Below are 15,741 nucleotides of genomic sequence, written 5' to 3'. Positions count from 1 at the left end.
CTAAAGAGTCCCCGGCCAATGGCCGGAGGACTTCATCATATAAAAGGCACCTCCTCCAAAATGGAGGTGCCCGAGCAATGTTGTTTGCACCTGTGTCTCACCTGTGCTTCAGCCCTCAGGTCCCGTTGCCAGTTACCTGCCAGTTACCTGCCAGTTACCTGCCTGATTCCTGCCAGTTACCTGCCTGATTCCTGCCTGAATACTTGTTACCTGTCTGCCAGTCTGAGGTCCGACGGTCTGCCTTACTACTCCTGTCAGTCTGTCTAAGGACCAGCCTGCCCGCTCACCTGGGAGCGCATATCAGCTACCTGCCTGCTTGCCTGAGGTCCGACGGTCTGCTTTACTACTCCGGTCAGTCTGTCTATGGACCAGCTTGCCCGCTCACCTGGGAGCGCTTCTCCGTTATCTGCCTGCTTGCCAGCCCGGAGGCTCCGTTGTCACGTGCTGTGACCACCAGCTATCTCAGAGACTCTTGCCCGCTCACCTGGGAGCGCATCTCCGTTACCTGCCTGCTTGCCAGCCCGGAGGTCCCGTTGTCACGTGCGGTGACCACCAGCTATTCCAGAGACTCTTGCCCGCTCACCTGGGAGCGCTTCTCCGTTACCTGCCTGCCTGCCAGCCCGGAGGCTCCGCCGTCACGTGCCGTGACCACCTGCTATTCCAGAGACTCTCGCTTGCTCACCTGGGAGCACCCATCTACCATCTGCCTGCTAGCCTACCCGGAGGCTCTGCCATCACAGGTCGTACCTACCCCTTACCCAGAGACTGCCCTGATCACTTGCCGTATCTCCCTGTCCATTCATTCAGAGACTGCCACCCGCTCCCTTACAAGGGCCGCCCCCTTGTATAGTAGCTCAGAGGTTCCGCCTCCCGGACCCGTTACACTAGGGTCACTATACAGCATTAGGATACTCTGCTTGGCCATTGCCAGACATAGAATGTTTCCCACATAAGCAAGAACTTTACGTCATTCATTGTAATAGATAATAGTGGTATCATAACCCATTATTTATCTCATAGGAACTTACCACCATCGTATTTCAACTAATGAAAGCAGAGAGAGCCCCTAACCAATGTTTTCCTAATGATCTCAACATTCAGTTCAATTACACAGAGCAAAGCTGCCTTCAAAATTTTCATAATGAATCTGTGAAAGTGTCCCTTACCTACCATATTCCATATAACGATTTTCCCCTGAAAGGTGGGCCCTGCTCTATCATGACATAAAATGGTATGATTATTTTTCTTTCCATTCTGCATTCTCCATTCCTTAGTCTCACAGTCATCTTCATTAATTTTTCACTCTTAACTTCCTTGGTTTTTGTCTTCTTGGTAGAGATGAGATCACTTAGTTGTTGGGGCACATAGCAGCTGATATTGGTTGTATTTTCCTTCTTTATTGAAACCTTAAAGGACGTTTGGACAGAATGACAGACATTGGCTGCATTATTGGATCTATTTATGCTGTACTCTGAAAAGCTGCATATTTCTGAAGATACAGTACAGACCAAAAATTTGGACACACCTCATTTAAAGATTTTTCTGTATTTTCATGACTATGAAAATTGTACATTCACACTGAAGGCATCAAAACTATGAATTAACACAAGTGAAATTATATGCTTAAAAAAGTGTGAAACAACTGAAAATGTGTCTTATATTCTAGGTTCTTCAAAGTAGCCACCTTTTGCTTTGATGACTGCTTTGCACACTCTTGGCATTCTCTTGATGAGCTTCAAGAGGTAGTCACCGGAAATGGTTTTCACTTCACAGGTGTGCCCTGTCAGGTTTAATAAGTGGGATTTCTTGCCTTATAAATGGGATTGGGACCATCAGTTGTGTTGTGCAGAAGTCTGGTGGATACACAGCTGATAATCCTACTGAATAGACTGTTAGAATTTGTATTATGGCAAGAAAAAAGCAGCTAAGTAAAGAAAAATGAGTGGCCATCATTACTTTTAGAAATGAAGGTCAGTCAGTTCGAAAAATTGGGAAAACTTTGAAAGTGTCCCCAAGTGCAGTTGCAAAAATCATCAAGCGTTACAAAGAAACTGGCTCACATGAGGACCGCCCCAGGAAAGGAAGACCAAGAGTCACCTCTGCTTCTGAGGATAAGTTTATCTGAGTCACCAGCCTCAGAAATCGCAGGTTAACAGCAGCTCAGATTAGAGACCAGGTCAATGTCACACAGAGTTCTAGCAGCAGACACATCTCTTCAACAACTGTTAAGAGGAGACTTTGTGCAGCAGGCCTTCATGGTAAAATAGCTGCTAGGAAACCTTCTAAGGACAGGCAACGAACAGAAGAGACAAGTTTGGGCTGAAGAACACAAGGAATGGACATTAGACCAGTGGAAATCTGTGCTTTGGTCTGATGAGTCCAAATTTGAGATCATTGCTTACAACCACCGTGTCTTTGTGAGACGCAGAAAAGGTGAACGTATGGACTCTACATGCCTGGTTCCCACCGTGAAGCATGGAGGAGGAGGTGTTATGGTGTGGGGGTGCTTTGCTGGTGACACTGTTGGGGATTTATTCAAAATAGAAGGCATACTGAACCAGCATGGCTACCACAGTATCTTGCAGCGGCATGCTATTCCATCCGGTTTGTGTTTAGTTGGACCATCATTTATTTTTCAACAGGACAATGACCCCACACACACCTCCAGGCTGTGTAAGGGCTATTTGACCAAGAACGAGAGTGATGGGGTGCTACGTCAGGTGACCTGGCCTCCACAGTCACCAGACCTGAACCCAATCGAGATGGTTTGGGGTGAGCTGGATCGCAGAGTGAAGGCAAAAGGGCCAACAAGTGCTAAGCATTTCTGGGAACTCCTTTAAGATTGTTGGAAGACCATTTCCAGTGACTACCTCTTGAAGCTCATCAAGAGAATGCCAAGAGTGTGCAAAGCAGTCATCAAAGCAAAAGGTGGCTACTTTGAAGAACATAGAATATAAGACATATTTTCAGCTGTTTCACACTTTTTTGTTAAGTATATAATTCCACATGTGTTAATTCATAGTTTTGATGCCTTCAGTGTGAATGTACAATTTTCATAGTCATGAAAATACAGAAAAATCTTTGAATGAGAAAGTGTGTCCAAACTTTTGGTCTGTACTGTACATTCCTTGAAAAGTTGGCAGAGACCATGTTTCTTGGATGACTAATTCCAGGCAGATTCCATGCAGATTCTCCCCACATGATCCCCTACACTGATAGGTCTCTCTATGCACACATAGAGACCTGTCACTTTAGGAAAACCAGGTTGATTGAAGCCTCCATGGGCTGGCCTTAGACTAGTCATCCAAGACGTATGGTCCCCATCCTGATTTTCAAAGTATATGTAAAACATATCCGGATGCAATAACACAACCAGTGTCTGATTGATGCTGTCCTTAGTTCTGCTGTCAGGTTCCCTTTATAATAAGTGCTGACAGATAATAAAATCTGTATGAACTGCATTAAACCAACAGTACATTAACAAGACCTTGAAACATGCAGCATCCCATCTTTTGTCAAATTATTGGTTCCTTCACCATGTGGATTACAATTTATTCTAAAGTTCCCTTAGACTAACCAATGACTTATCCACTCATCTTAGGTCCTACAGATGTACAAGAATAAGACCATCATTGAATATTTTATCCTGGAAGGATTCTCGGACACCCCAGAATTACAGATTATGGTCTTTGTTGTAGTTCTGTTTGTCTATCTGATTGTTTTTGGAGGCAACATGATGATTCTCATACTGATCTGCTTAGAACGTCATCTCCACACTCCCATGTACTTCCTCTTGGCCAACCTGTCCATCATTGACGTCTTTTTTACCACCTCCATGCTACATAGGATTTTCACTAGTTTCATGACTGGGAATAAAATGGTTTCATTCCATGGGTGTATGATACAATCTTTCACAGCCGGATCCTTCACAATTCATGAGTTGTACATACTGACGGCCATGAGCTATGATCGTTACGTGGCCATTTGTGTCCCATTGAGGTACCAGTTGGTTATGAACCAGAGGACATGTGTTATATTGGCTTCTCTCTGCTGGACCTTGGGTTTTCTTTTAATATGTCCCCATACTTTACTACTGTCAGGCTTCTCATGTTATACCTCCATTGAAGTCAACCACTTCCTCTGTGACATCATCCTTCTAATGAAGATGACCTGCAGTGACACCTCTGTATTGGAATTATTATTCTTCATTGAAGGCTGGTTTCTTTTTACTATTTCCCCATTTCTTCTCACTTTTGTGCCCTATATTTTTATAATAATTGCAATCATGAAGATCCGTACCACCACTGGCAGATCTAAGGCCTTCTACACATGCTCCTCACATCTTACTATTGTCATCCTTCTCTATACAATGAATGTTATGCAATATATGATACCCAGCAATCTAGACTATAAAAAACTTTATACTTTGATCAACACGGTTGTGGTCCCTTTGGTAAATCCATTGATCTACAGCTTAAAAAACAAAGACATAAAAAATGCTCTGAGGAGAAGGGGGACATCCAGGTGTAACATATCTGTTTAACTCAAACAATCTTGATTCTTATATTGATATTGTAAAATGGAAGTGATTTTTTTTTGCAAATCTGCATAGGAAACATTAATACTCAAAACCGCGGGCAAATATTGGCGGAGAATTAATGTTGATCAATGATAGGCATAGAAACAGTGTTACTGCATATACATTAAAGCAAATACAACTGAAGATAACAGGGTATGAAAAGAACATGGGTACACTGGTTAAAAGTCAATAAAGCAGTGGTGCTCAATGTCAAGCAGCAGCTGCCAAAGGAAATGTGATTTGAGAGATGTAATATTTAAAGGCAATAGTTTCCTTAGAGTTAATGTTATTAACATGTATTGAAGGGGTTATGTCCAGTTTTAACCTACAAGTCTGCAGCATCTCTATGTGACTGCAGACTTGTGAACCCTCACATCGCATGCACTACACACTGAGAGGATTCTCAGTGCTGGGTGCGGGCAGTCAAGTGACCGTGAGTATGCTATATGCATACTCCCGGCTACGTTCCATTCAACCCCTTTCAAACTCTTTAACGTAAACTCAGCCTCAGTGACATAAAAGTGACCTCATCATATATTTCTATGGCTAAACAAATGGTAACTTAAGATAACCAATAGCCTTATGGACTCACTCAATTCTGAGGAAAAAATTATGGAATCACCCTGTAAATTTTCATTTCCAAAATTAACACCTGCATCAAATTAGATCTGCTCGTTAGTCTGCATCTAAAAAGGAGTGATTACACCTTGGAGAGCTGCTGCACCAAGTGGACTGACATGAATCATGGCTCCGAGATGTCAATTGAAACAAAGGAGAGGATTATCAAACTCTTAAAAGAAGGTAATTCATCACGCAATGTTGCAAAAGATGTTGGTTGTTCACAGTCACCTGTGACTAAAATCTGGACCAAATACAAACAACATGGGATAGTATTAGCAAATTACAGGCCTGTTATTTAAAACCGTGGTTCTCTGTCAGACATAACACCTATAAAAGTGTTCCAAAATCAGACATTTCTTCCATTTTCATTCCGCTACAGTGTGTCGGTCAAGCTATTCACACTAGGTGTCTGTGAAAGATAGTATTAGCAAATTACAGGCCTGCTATTTTAAATCATGGTTCTCTGTCAGACATAACCCCTATAAGAGTGTTCCAAAATCAGACATTTCTTCCATTTTCATTCTGTTTCAGTGGTTCAGTGAACCTATTCACACTAGGTGTCTGTGAAGAATAGTGTTTGCAAATTACTGGCCTGCTATTTAAAATTGTAGGTCTCTGTCAGACGTATCACATATAACTGCATTCAGAAATCAGACATTTCTCGTGAACGTGGAAAATACTGTCCTCCGTTAAAAATGGGCAAGGTGCGTGTGATGGTGCATGCAGAGGCAGAGGACAAGCTGAAATTGTGCCACAACAAACACCCACATCTTGTCACTCGACTTTCCTGTTCCAATTACTAGGGGACCGCAGAACACCACTATTACACACAGAGCGGTGTCAAAAGGTTATTGGTTGGATAGCAGATTTATTTATTTATTTATTTTACTCACTATATAGCGCTCTTTATTCCACAGCGCTTTACAGACATTATCGGTACTGTCCCCATTGGGACTCTAAATTCCCTATCAGTATGCAAAGACATGGAGAACAGACAAACTCCTTGCAGATGTTGTCCTGGTGGAATTTAAACCCAGGACCCCAGTGCTGCAAAGCAACAGTGCTAACCACTGAGCCACCGTGCTGCCAGATAATGTTTCCAGTCACTTAGCCACCACCACCACCACCCTGTCTTCTACATGGTCAAGTCTCAGTAGTCGTGAGTCTGGACCGTATATTCCTCACCCTGATCCTCCTTCCTCCCACCATGCCGAGTGCCCAGAGACAACTGATCCCACACTTGGACACTCAGAAGAGCTGTTCACTTTTCCATTTGTATATTCGGGCTATCACCCGGTCAGCTTCAAGCGAGTCAAGAGGTGAACGCGTTTAGCGATGACAAAATATTGGAGTAGCCATGGTCACGGTAATTGGTGGGAAAGTGCAATTACTGTCACAAGAGGTGGATGATGATGATGATGAGACACAATTGCCAGAAAGTCAGGAGGAGGACCAGGGTGCGGAAGTGGAAGACGAGGTGGTGGATGATATAGTAACTGACCCAACCTGGCAGGGGGACATACAGAGCAAGGACAGCAGCAAACAGGGGAGGGAGGCATAGCACCACAACAGGCAGGAAGAAGCAGTGTGGTGGCCGCAGACACAAGGCGGGAAAGCGTTCCTCATAATGCCAACACGACGGAAGCTGCCAGTACAACTGTTAGGTCTTGCCGAATCTGGTTTTTTTTTAAGGACTGCAGATAACCCCAGAAAGGTCATTTGTACCACCTGCCAGTCCAGCATCAGCAGGGGTAGCAAAACTAGCAGCCTGACCACAACCAGCATGATCACGCACATGGCAGCAAAGCACTCGACTAAGTGGGCCGAAATCCAGGGTCCAGGAACAGTGTCTGCAGGTGACACCACTGCTTGTTCCACTGTTGTGCGTGCACACCAATCCCCTGTCCAGGACGCATGTCAAGATGCCTTCTGCCCTGCACCTGTCATTGAATACTCTCAACTAGCACCATCAGCAAGCATGTCCACGTACTTGTCCCGGCGCAGCGTTCTGTGGTCCGTACCCCAGTCCTTGGAATGCAAGCGCCCTCAACAACGCAGTTACTGGGAAAGTCCACCTAACCACGGACACATGGACAAGTGCTTGTGGGCAAGGGACGTTACATGTCGCTGATGGCACACTGGGTGAATATAGTGGAAGCCAGGACCCAGTCGGACCTTGGGACGGAACATGTCCTCCCAACACCGAGGATTGCGGGCCCTGGGTCAATCAGGGTTTCCCCCACATTTTACAGCCCTGGCACTTCCTCCTCCTCTTCAACCTCCATCTCCGAAATGACCACATAAGTCACAAGCTGGAAGCACTGCAGCACTGCCTCAGCCAATCGGCAACAGGCTGTGCTGAAGCTAATATGCTTAGGTGACAAACCGCACAATGCTGAGGAGTTGTGGACAGCTCTGAAAGAGCAGGTAGTTCTCTGGCTGACACCGCTGACTCTACAGCCAGGCATGGTTGTGTGTGACAATGGCCGGAACCTGGTGGCGGCCCTGAGGCGAGGCGAGCTCACACATGTATCATGCCTGGCCGAATGTGCTTAACCTCGTGGTTCAGAGGTTTCTCAAAACCTACCCGGATCTGTTGGATCTGCTTGTCAAAGTAGGCCGCCTGTGTGCCCATTTTAGAAAGTCAGTTACAGCTTCCGTCGCCCTTGTCGTGCTTCAGCATTTGCTGCTTCCAGCTCACCGACTGATCTGCGATGTCCTCACGCATTGTAACTCTACGTTGCCGATGTTGGGAAGGATTTGTGAGCAGAAGAAGGCAGTTGTTGACTACCAGCATCAACAAGGCCGTCGGTATTCAGGACAGGCTCCACACATAAAACCTCAGGAGTGGACATGGATGTCAGACATATGCACCATCCTCCAAAACTTTGAGGACTCCACCAAGATGCCATAATTAGCGTCACCATCCCACTTCTCTGTCTTCTGAAATGCTCTCTGCTCTCAATTAAAGAGGATGCATTGCAGGAACCATACAGAACCATACACAGCCCAGCCTCATCTCATCCCAACGTGGATTGGTTAACAATGAGGAAAAGGAGGAGGAGGAGGAAGAACAGGAGCTAGTTTCCTGTGCTATAGACGGTACTACCTGCACAACTGTAATACCGTCTGTTCAGCATGGATGGCCTGAGGCTAGGGAGGACGAGGAAGAGGAGGAGGATGAGGAGAAGAACATGGTCAGTAGTCCTCTTGGTGAGGACACGGAAGTCTTACCTCTTTGCAGTCTGCCACACATGGCTGAGTTTATGTTATGCTGCCTTTCCCGTGACCCTCACATAGTCCGAATCTGGGGTGACAGACGGTCATTACTGGTTGGTGACACTTCTAGACCCACGTTACAAGGAGAACTTTCTGTCTCTTATTCCCTTGCAGGACAGGCCTAATAAAATGGGGCAGTACGAGAAGGCCCTTGTTGCGGAATTATTTAAAAAATTCCCATCTGAAAACGCTGGCGGCAGAGGTCACAGTTCATTGGACAGGTAAGAAGTACAGACAAGACAGAGGCACAAATGCAATCCAGCAGAGGCAGGGGAACACTGTCAAAATTCTGGGACAGTTTTCTCAGACCCTCCCATCGCACAGGCCCTGAGGCACGGGGTATTCTCCCAAGGAAGGAAAAGTTTCAGAAGATGGTGAGGGAGTACCTTGCCGACTGTACCAACGTCCTCCGTGATTCCTCTGTGCCTTATAAGAATTGGGTATCCAAGCTGGACACATGGCGTGAACAGGCTCTCTACACCTTGGAGGTCCTGTCCTGCCCTGCTGCTAGCATTTTGTCAGAGCGGGTTTTTAGTGGCGCTGGTGGAATTATAACCGATAGGCGCATCCGCCTGTCAACTGAAAATGCTGACAGGCTGACTTTTATAAAAATGAACAAGGGCTGGATTGGGCCAGACTTCTCAACACCACCCAATGTTAGCAGCATAACATAAACTCAAATACAATGACTTTTTTTTTGGGAGGTCTAACTCTATTTCCATGCACCTCGGTCTTCACACCCAGACATGGGTATACACTTTCTGATTTTGTCTATTTGCTCTTGTCCTCCTCCTTCTCTGCATCCTCATCCTCTACCACCATATCACCATCATATGTACCATATCAACATATCTACGTCTTTTCCTCCAAATTTTTGACAGCCGTTGCTTCACTGCATAGGCAAACAGTATGGGAGACACACTTCCTAATAAAAGGAACATTGTTTTCAGGAGGCCCTCTGACCTCTACGTCTCTTGCAAGGGGCATTGGAGTTCCTCCAAATTTTTGGCAGTGGTTGCTTCACTGCATACCTTATAACTGAATAGCAGACCCTCTCCTTTCTAATGGGAACATGTCGTACTCGTTACTGTGGCCCAGCTGTATGTGTCTTTAAATTGTTGGTGGGGTTTTTCCCAAATTTTGGCAGCCCTTGCAGTCCCAGAATGGGCATTACCACTATAGGAAACCCGCTCCATTATAATGGGAACATTTTTTTTACTGATAACCTCTTCTATGTCTCTTCAAAGGGGTATTGGGTTGCGTCCAAATTTTTGGCAGCCCTTGCAGTCACTGCATACAGAATAACAGTATAGGAGACCCATTCGTTAATAATGGGAACAACAAAGCATAGCTGACTGCTGGCCCTATAAAAATAGTCTTTGTGACTTTCAGAGTTCCTCCATCATAAATGAAACAGGATGTGTCTGATGATGTGTCACACACCACATGGCCAGATAAGGTTGTAACATGTTAAAATGACATTTCCTGGTGAATGCATTTGTCATGGTTGAAAGCAATGTAAAAGTGCAAAAACGCATCAAAGACGCTATGTGTGAACATAGCCCAAGGCATTGAGGAGCATTTTTGTTTTTGGTTATTTATTTTGCCTTATATACAAGTCATTACCCTGGAAACGATGTTTCTTAACTTATTTCCCAGGAAAATCCATTTTGGTTTCATTTTTGTATGTTTTATTGTGAGTCCGTAAAAGTGGCGTAATACCTCTGACAACATTGTTGACAGCCGTGATCTGGGAGTCAGAAATGCTTCCAGGGGTCTTCCCCATGCTGTTCCCATGTCATTTGAGCACTGTTCCCATTGATTTGGGCAATTTTTAGGCCCTCAGCAGACCACCGGGGAGGGAAGGGGGGCGCCGGAAAAATGCTTGAGTTTCCCATAGACTTACAGTCATGGCCAAAAGTTTTGAGAATGACACCAAAATTATATTTTCACATGATCTGATGGCCTCTGGTTTTTATTAGTGTTTTTCTGATGTTTATATCACATACAGAAATATAATTGCAATCAGATTATGAGTACCAATAGGTTATATTGACAGTTAGAATGAGTTAATGCAGCAAGTCAATATTTGCAGTGTTGCCCCTTCTTCTTCAAGACCTCTGTAATTCTCCCTGGCATGCTCTCAATCAACTTTTGGACCAAATCCTGACTGATAGCAGTCCATTCTTGCATAATCAATGCTTGCATTTTGCCAGAATTTGTTGGTTTTTGTTTGTCCACCCATCTCTTGATGATTGACCACAAGTTCTCAATGGGATTAAGATCTGGGGAGTTTCCAGGCCATGGACCCAAAATCTCTATGTTTTGTTCCATGAGCCATTTAGTTATCACCTTTGCTTTATGGCAAGGTGCTCCATCATGCTGGAAAAAGCATTGTTGGGCGCCAGACTGCTCTTGGACGGTTGGGAGAAGTTGCTCTTGGAGGACATTCTGGTACCATTCTTTATTCATGGCTGTGTTTTTAGGCAAGACTGTGAGTGAGCTGATTCCCTTGGCTGAGAAGCAACCCCACACATGAATGGTTTCAGGATGCTTTACAGTTGGCATGAGACAAGACTGGTGGTAGCACTCACCTCTTCTTCTCCGAATAAGCTGTTTTCCAGATGTCCCAAACAATCGAAAAGGGGATTCATCAGAAAAAATTACTTTACCTCAGTCCTCAGCAGTCCACTCCCTGTACCTTTTGCAGAATATCAGTCGGTCCCTGATGTTTTTTCTGGAGAGAAGTGGCTTCTTTGCTGCCCTCCTTGAAACCAGCCCTTGCTCAAAGAGTCTCCGCCTTACAGTGCATGCAGAAGCACTCACACCAGCCTGCTGCCATTCCTGAGCAAGCTCGGCACTGCTGGTAGTCCGATTCCGCAGCTGAAACAGTTTTAAGATACGGTCCTGGCACTTGCTGGCCTTTCTTGGGCGCCCTGGAGCCTTTTTGACAACAATGGAAGCTCTCTCCTTGAAGTTCTCGATGATGCGATAGATTGTTGACTGAGGTGCAATCTTTGTAGCTGCGATACTCTTCCCTGTTAGGCCATTTTTGTGCAGTGCAATGATGGCTGCACGTGTTTCTTTAGAGATAACCATGGTTAACTGAAGAGAAGCAATGATACCAAGAACCAGCCTCCTTTTAAAGTGTCCAGTGATGTCATTCTTACTTAATCATGACTGATTGATCGCCAGCCCTGTCCTCATCAACACCCACACCTGTGTTAATGGATCAATCACTAAAACGATGTTAGCTGCTCCTTTTAAGGCAGGACTGCAATGATGTTGAAATGTGTTTTGGGGGTTAAAGTTCATTTTCTGGGCAAATATTGACTTTGCAAGTACAGTAATTGCTGTTAAGCTGATCACTCTTTGACATTCAGGAGTATATACAAATTGCCATTACAAAAAATGAAGCAGTAAACTTTGGAAAAATTACTATTTGTCTCATTCTCAATACTTTTGGCCATGACTGTACATTGGGTTCGTTACTCGGACCGAGCACTCAAGCATTCCAATTTGCTCGACTCGAACAACGAGTACCCGAGCATTTTAGTGCTCGCTCATCACTAATGATCATCAGTGATATTCTTCCAAAGAAAAACTCTATTAAAAATACATAAACTAATTGAAACAATTCCATTCCCCATGAACGTCTGTCTCTCTTGCATTATGGCATCCAATAACTATAGAGAACATATATTTATCCATAGAGGACTTATCAAGAAAAACTTCAGTCAATTTGACAAAATTTAACTAGAAAATAAGGGAGTCACCCATTCAAATGTTCAATTTTCCCAGGGTGCCAGCAATATCTTCTTGGAGATACTATTCTGTACTCTGTAAGGGTTTAACAATGACGATTTATCTAGGAAGTGGCACATATCACATGTTAGGCACTAAATGATCTATTAGTGTTGTTCACTTCATACTATCCCTTTTAGTACAAGGGTCTCTTGATGAGCATGTAAAGGTATTCTATTTTTGCGATCACAAATAATCAGTTTTAATTTGTTGGGAGAGCAAAGTGGATATTTTGCATATCAAGTGGTGGAGAATGCGGGCATATAACAAGTAATGTCACATATTGGCAATTTATGGATTACAATAGCATTATTTAATTATTTTATTTTTCAAGCTCATCTATAGCGCCATCCCTGTGTAAAAGAAGTATTACACCATTTCCATTGAAATCAATCACCTGTCTGTGTAATGCAAGGACATGTAAGGTCCACCAGAGGGATATATAGTCTTTGCAGCCACTCACCACTCTGGCTAATAGATGATGGTGTTAAATCGCCGTCTCCTCTCCATTAACAGAAATGTTGCTCTTTCTGAATTAGTTGATAGGGTCTATATAGGGGATTTCGAACAAAAACAAAAATAAAAAATTGATCTCATGTCATGTGAGTACAGTCTTGTTACATTTAATAATACATGAATGCATAAAGTATGACGCAATAAAATATTGACTGTCATTATCAATCATGAGCATGCTGTCATTACATCGGTGTATGCCAACAATGACATCTACTAATGAGTAAATGTATTCCATCTGCCCCGTTCAGCAGCCTGGGGACCTCATTAACATTAGTAGCTAGTATATACACAGTATATATATAGTCATATACTGTATGCACTAATTTGATTGCAAGCACATTATCTGGTCAGGTGCAGCTACCCTCTGACAATTTCTGGACTTTTTCTGGGCTCCTTGTACTCCTCATATTGTAAGTAATATAAGAAACCCCACTCAGAATCATTAATAAGGATATAGAGTATGCTGTATATTATATGGGAATAATAACGTGAAAGCTGATAGAAACAGTCAGAGATCATACATATGAATCTGTAATCTGTAGTATAGAAGAAATGTGTAGAAGATTATGTACCGCAGTTCATCTCCACAGTGGTCCTACTTGGAAATGGTGGTCTTACTGCCATGGAAATGTAAAGCATGTGATGCCCATATTATCAGCAGTGGATATCCAAGAAAATTAAATTAGGGTGACCTTCATGGGAACATCTATGCCTTTGTAGTTTACGTTATTTTTCTGTGGTCATTAAGTGAAACAAATAAGTGATATCAAAATCAAAATAGCTGATGAAGAAGAGAACCCCCATCCAATGTTTTGCCTAAAGGCAAAGCTACTATCACTTTTTTTTTATGGAAAATACACAATTGGGTCCCCTTCCTACCATATGCCATTTTCAAAAACAGTATTGTTCCCAAGAAGGTGGGCCTTTCGAGCCCCCTCACTCATTATGGTCTAGGTCTGACTGCTCCATCGTAGCATGAAAGAATATGAGTAATTTGGTTTCCACTCTGCAATTTCCTGTTCTTGGCCTCAGAGTGATTTATATTCATTTACCCATTCTTGCCGTCCACAGTTACCACTAAACCTCACCTCTCAGTGGAGCTAGCCATCCTTGCTTGTTTAGGCACAGAACAGCTGCTGAAGGTAGTGAATTCCTTCTAAAAATACTCAAGATCACAGTAGACCGAAAGGACATGACCTTGATTCATGTGATCCTGAAATTGTTGTTTCTTGTAATATAACTGGTGCCTTCACCAGTGGGACACGTTTGGTTAATTCATAACTGAGCTGAATATTTGAGGGAAATTATATTATATACAGTAGATTAAGATTTATTCAAATATTCTTTTAGACTAACCAATGACTGTTCTACTCATAATAGGTCATTTGGGGTTTTAGAAATTGGTCCAACAGATGTACAAGAATAAGACCATCATTGAATATTTTATCCTGGAAGGATTCTCGCATAACCCACAATTACAGATTATGGTCTTTGTTGTAGTTCTGTTCATCTATCTGATTATTTTTGGAGGAAACATGATGATTCTCATATTAATCAGTTTGGAACGTCATCTCCACACTCCCATGTACTTCTTTTTGGCCAACCTGTCCATCATTGACATCTCTTTCACCACGTCCATGCTACTTAAAATCTTTACCAGTTTTATAACTGGAGATAAAACTATTTCATTCCATGGGTGTATGATACAATCCTTCATGTCCGGATCCTTCACAATTCATGAGTTGTACATACTGACTGCCATGAGCTATGATCGTTACGTAGCTATTTGTATCCCACTGAGGTACCAATTGGTTATGAACCAAAGAACATGTATTGCATTGGCTTCTCTCTTCTGGTCCTTGGGCTTTATTTTCATAAGTCCTCTTGCTTTGCTACTATCAGGTTTCTCATGTTATTCCTCCATTGAAGTCAACCACTTCCTCTGTGACATCATTCTTCTAATGAAGATGACCTGCAGTGATACCTCTGCATTGAAAATACTATTCTTCATTGAAGGATGGTTTGTTTTCACTATTTCCCCATTTCTTCTCACTTTTGCGCCCTATATTTTTATAATATTTGCAATATTGAAGATCCGCACCACCACGGGCAGATCTAAGGCCTTCTACACATGCTCCTCACACTTCACTATTGTCATCCTTCTCTATACAATAAATATCATTCAATATATGATGCCCAGCAATCTAGACTACAAAAAGCTTTATACTTTGATCAACACGGTTGTGGTCCCTTTGCTAAACCCTGTAATCTACAGCTTAAAAAACAAAGACATAAAGAATGCTCTAAGGAGAAGAAGGATGTCTTGGTGTAAGATATCTATTTAACTTAAAATTTGAAGCTACTGTTCATCAGGAATAATGATTCAAAAAGTTCATAAAGTTCCACTTTGGAAGAGATTAATTATTGATCATTATAGCATAATGGACCTATGCCACAGTCAGAGTATTGCTGCTTATACATACAATTTAATTCAACTAGGAATAGCAAGTAAGCTAAATAGCGGAACTCAATGTCAGGCAGTAGCAGCAAAAGGAGGAATAGTATGCAGGGTGTAAACAGAGATGTAATGTTATTTCCAAATGTTATGTGTTTTTTGCAACCTAAGTAACTATGTAAATGTTATTTGAAATTAATATGGATTTAGGTTTTATACAGTGGGTATGGAAAGTATTCAGACCCCTTTAAATTTTTCACTCTTTGTTTCATAGCAGCCATTTGGTAAATTCTAAAAAGTTCATTTTTTTTCTCATTAAAGTACACTCTGCACACCATCTTGACTGAAAAAAAACAGAAATGTAGAAATATTTGCAAATTTATTAAAAAATAAAAACTGAAATATCACATGGTCATAAGTATTCAGACCCTTTGCTCAGTATTGAGTAGAAGCACCCTTTTGAGCTAGTACAGCCATGAGTCTTCTT

At 42.7% G+C, this 15,741-nt stretch overlaps 2 protein-coding genes across 2 annotated transcripts; both read left to right on the top strand.

Annotated features, from left to right (window-relative positions):
- Nucleotides 1-3,610: 3,610 nt before the first annotated feature.
- Nucleotides 3,611-4,543, top strand: LOC141155572 (olfactory receptor 2AP1-like). The gene has a single exon (XM_073642441.1). It carries the CDS (start codon nucleotides 3,611-3,613, stop codon nucleotides 4,541-4,543), a length of 933 nt encoding a protein of 310 aa, XP_073498542.1.
- Nucleotides 4,544-14,211: 9,668 nt separating this feature from the next.
- LOC141155571 (olfactory receptor 6C1-like) lies at nucleotides 14,212-15,144 on the top strand. The gene has a single exon (XM_073642440.1). It carries the CDS (start codon nucleotides 14,212-14,214, stop codon nucleotides 15,142-15,144), a length of 933 nt encoding a protein of 310 aa, XP_073498541.1.
- Nucleotides 15,145-15,741: the final 597 nt, after the last annotated feature.

This window comes from Phyllobates terribilis, unplaced genomic scaffold (assembly GCF_046119375.1).
Source record: "Phyllobates terribilis strain yellow unplaced genomic scaffold, ASM4611937v1 Scaffold_7__3_contigs__length_470593459, whole genome shotgun sequence".
Lineage (NCBI taxonomy): Eukaryota > Metazoa > Chordata > Amphibia > Anura > Dendrobatidae > Phyllobates > Phyllobates terribilis.
Note: the sequence above shows the minus strand (reverse complement) of the source record. Positions and strands in the feature narration are given on the sequence as shown.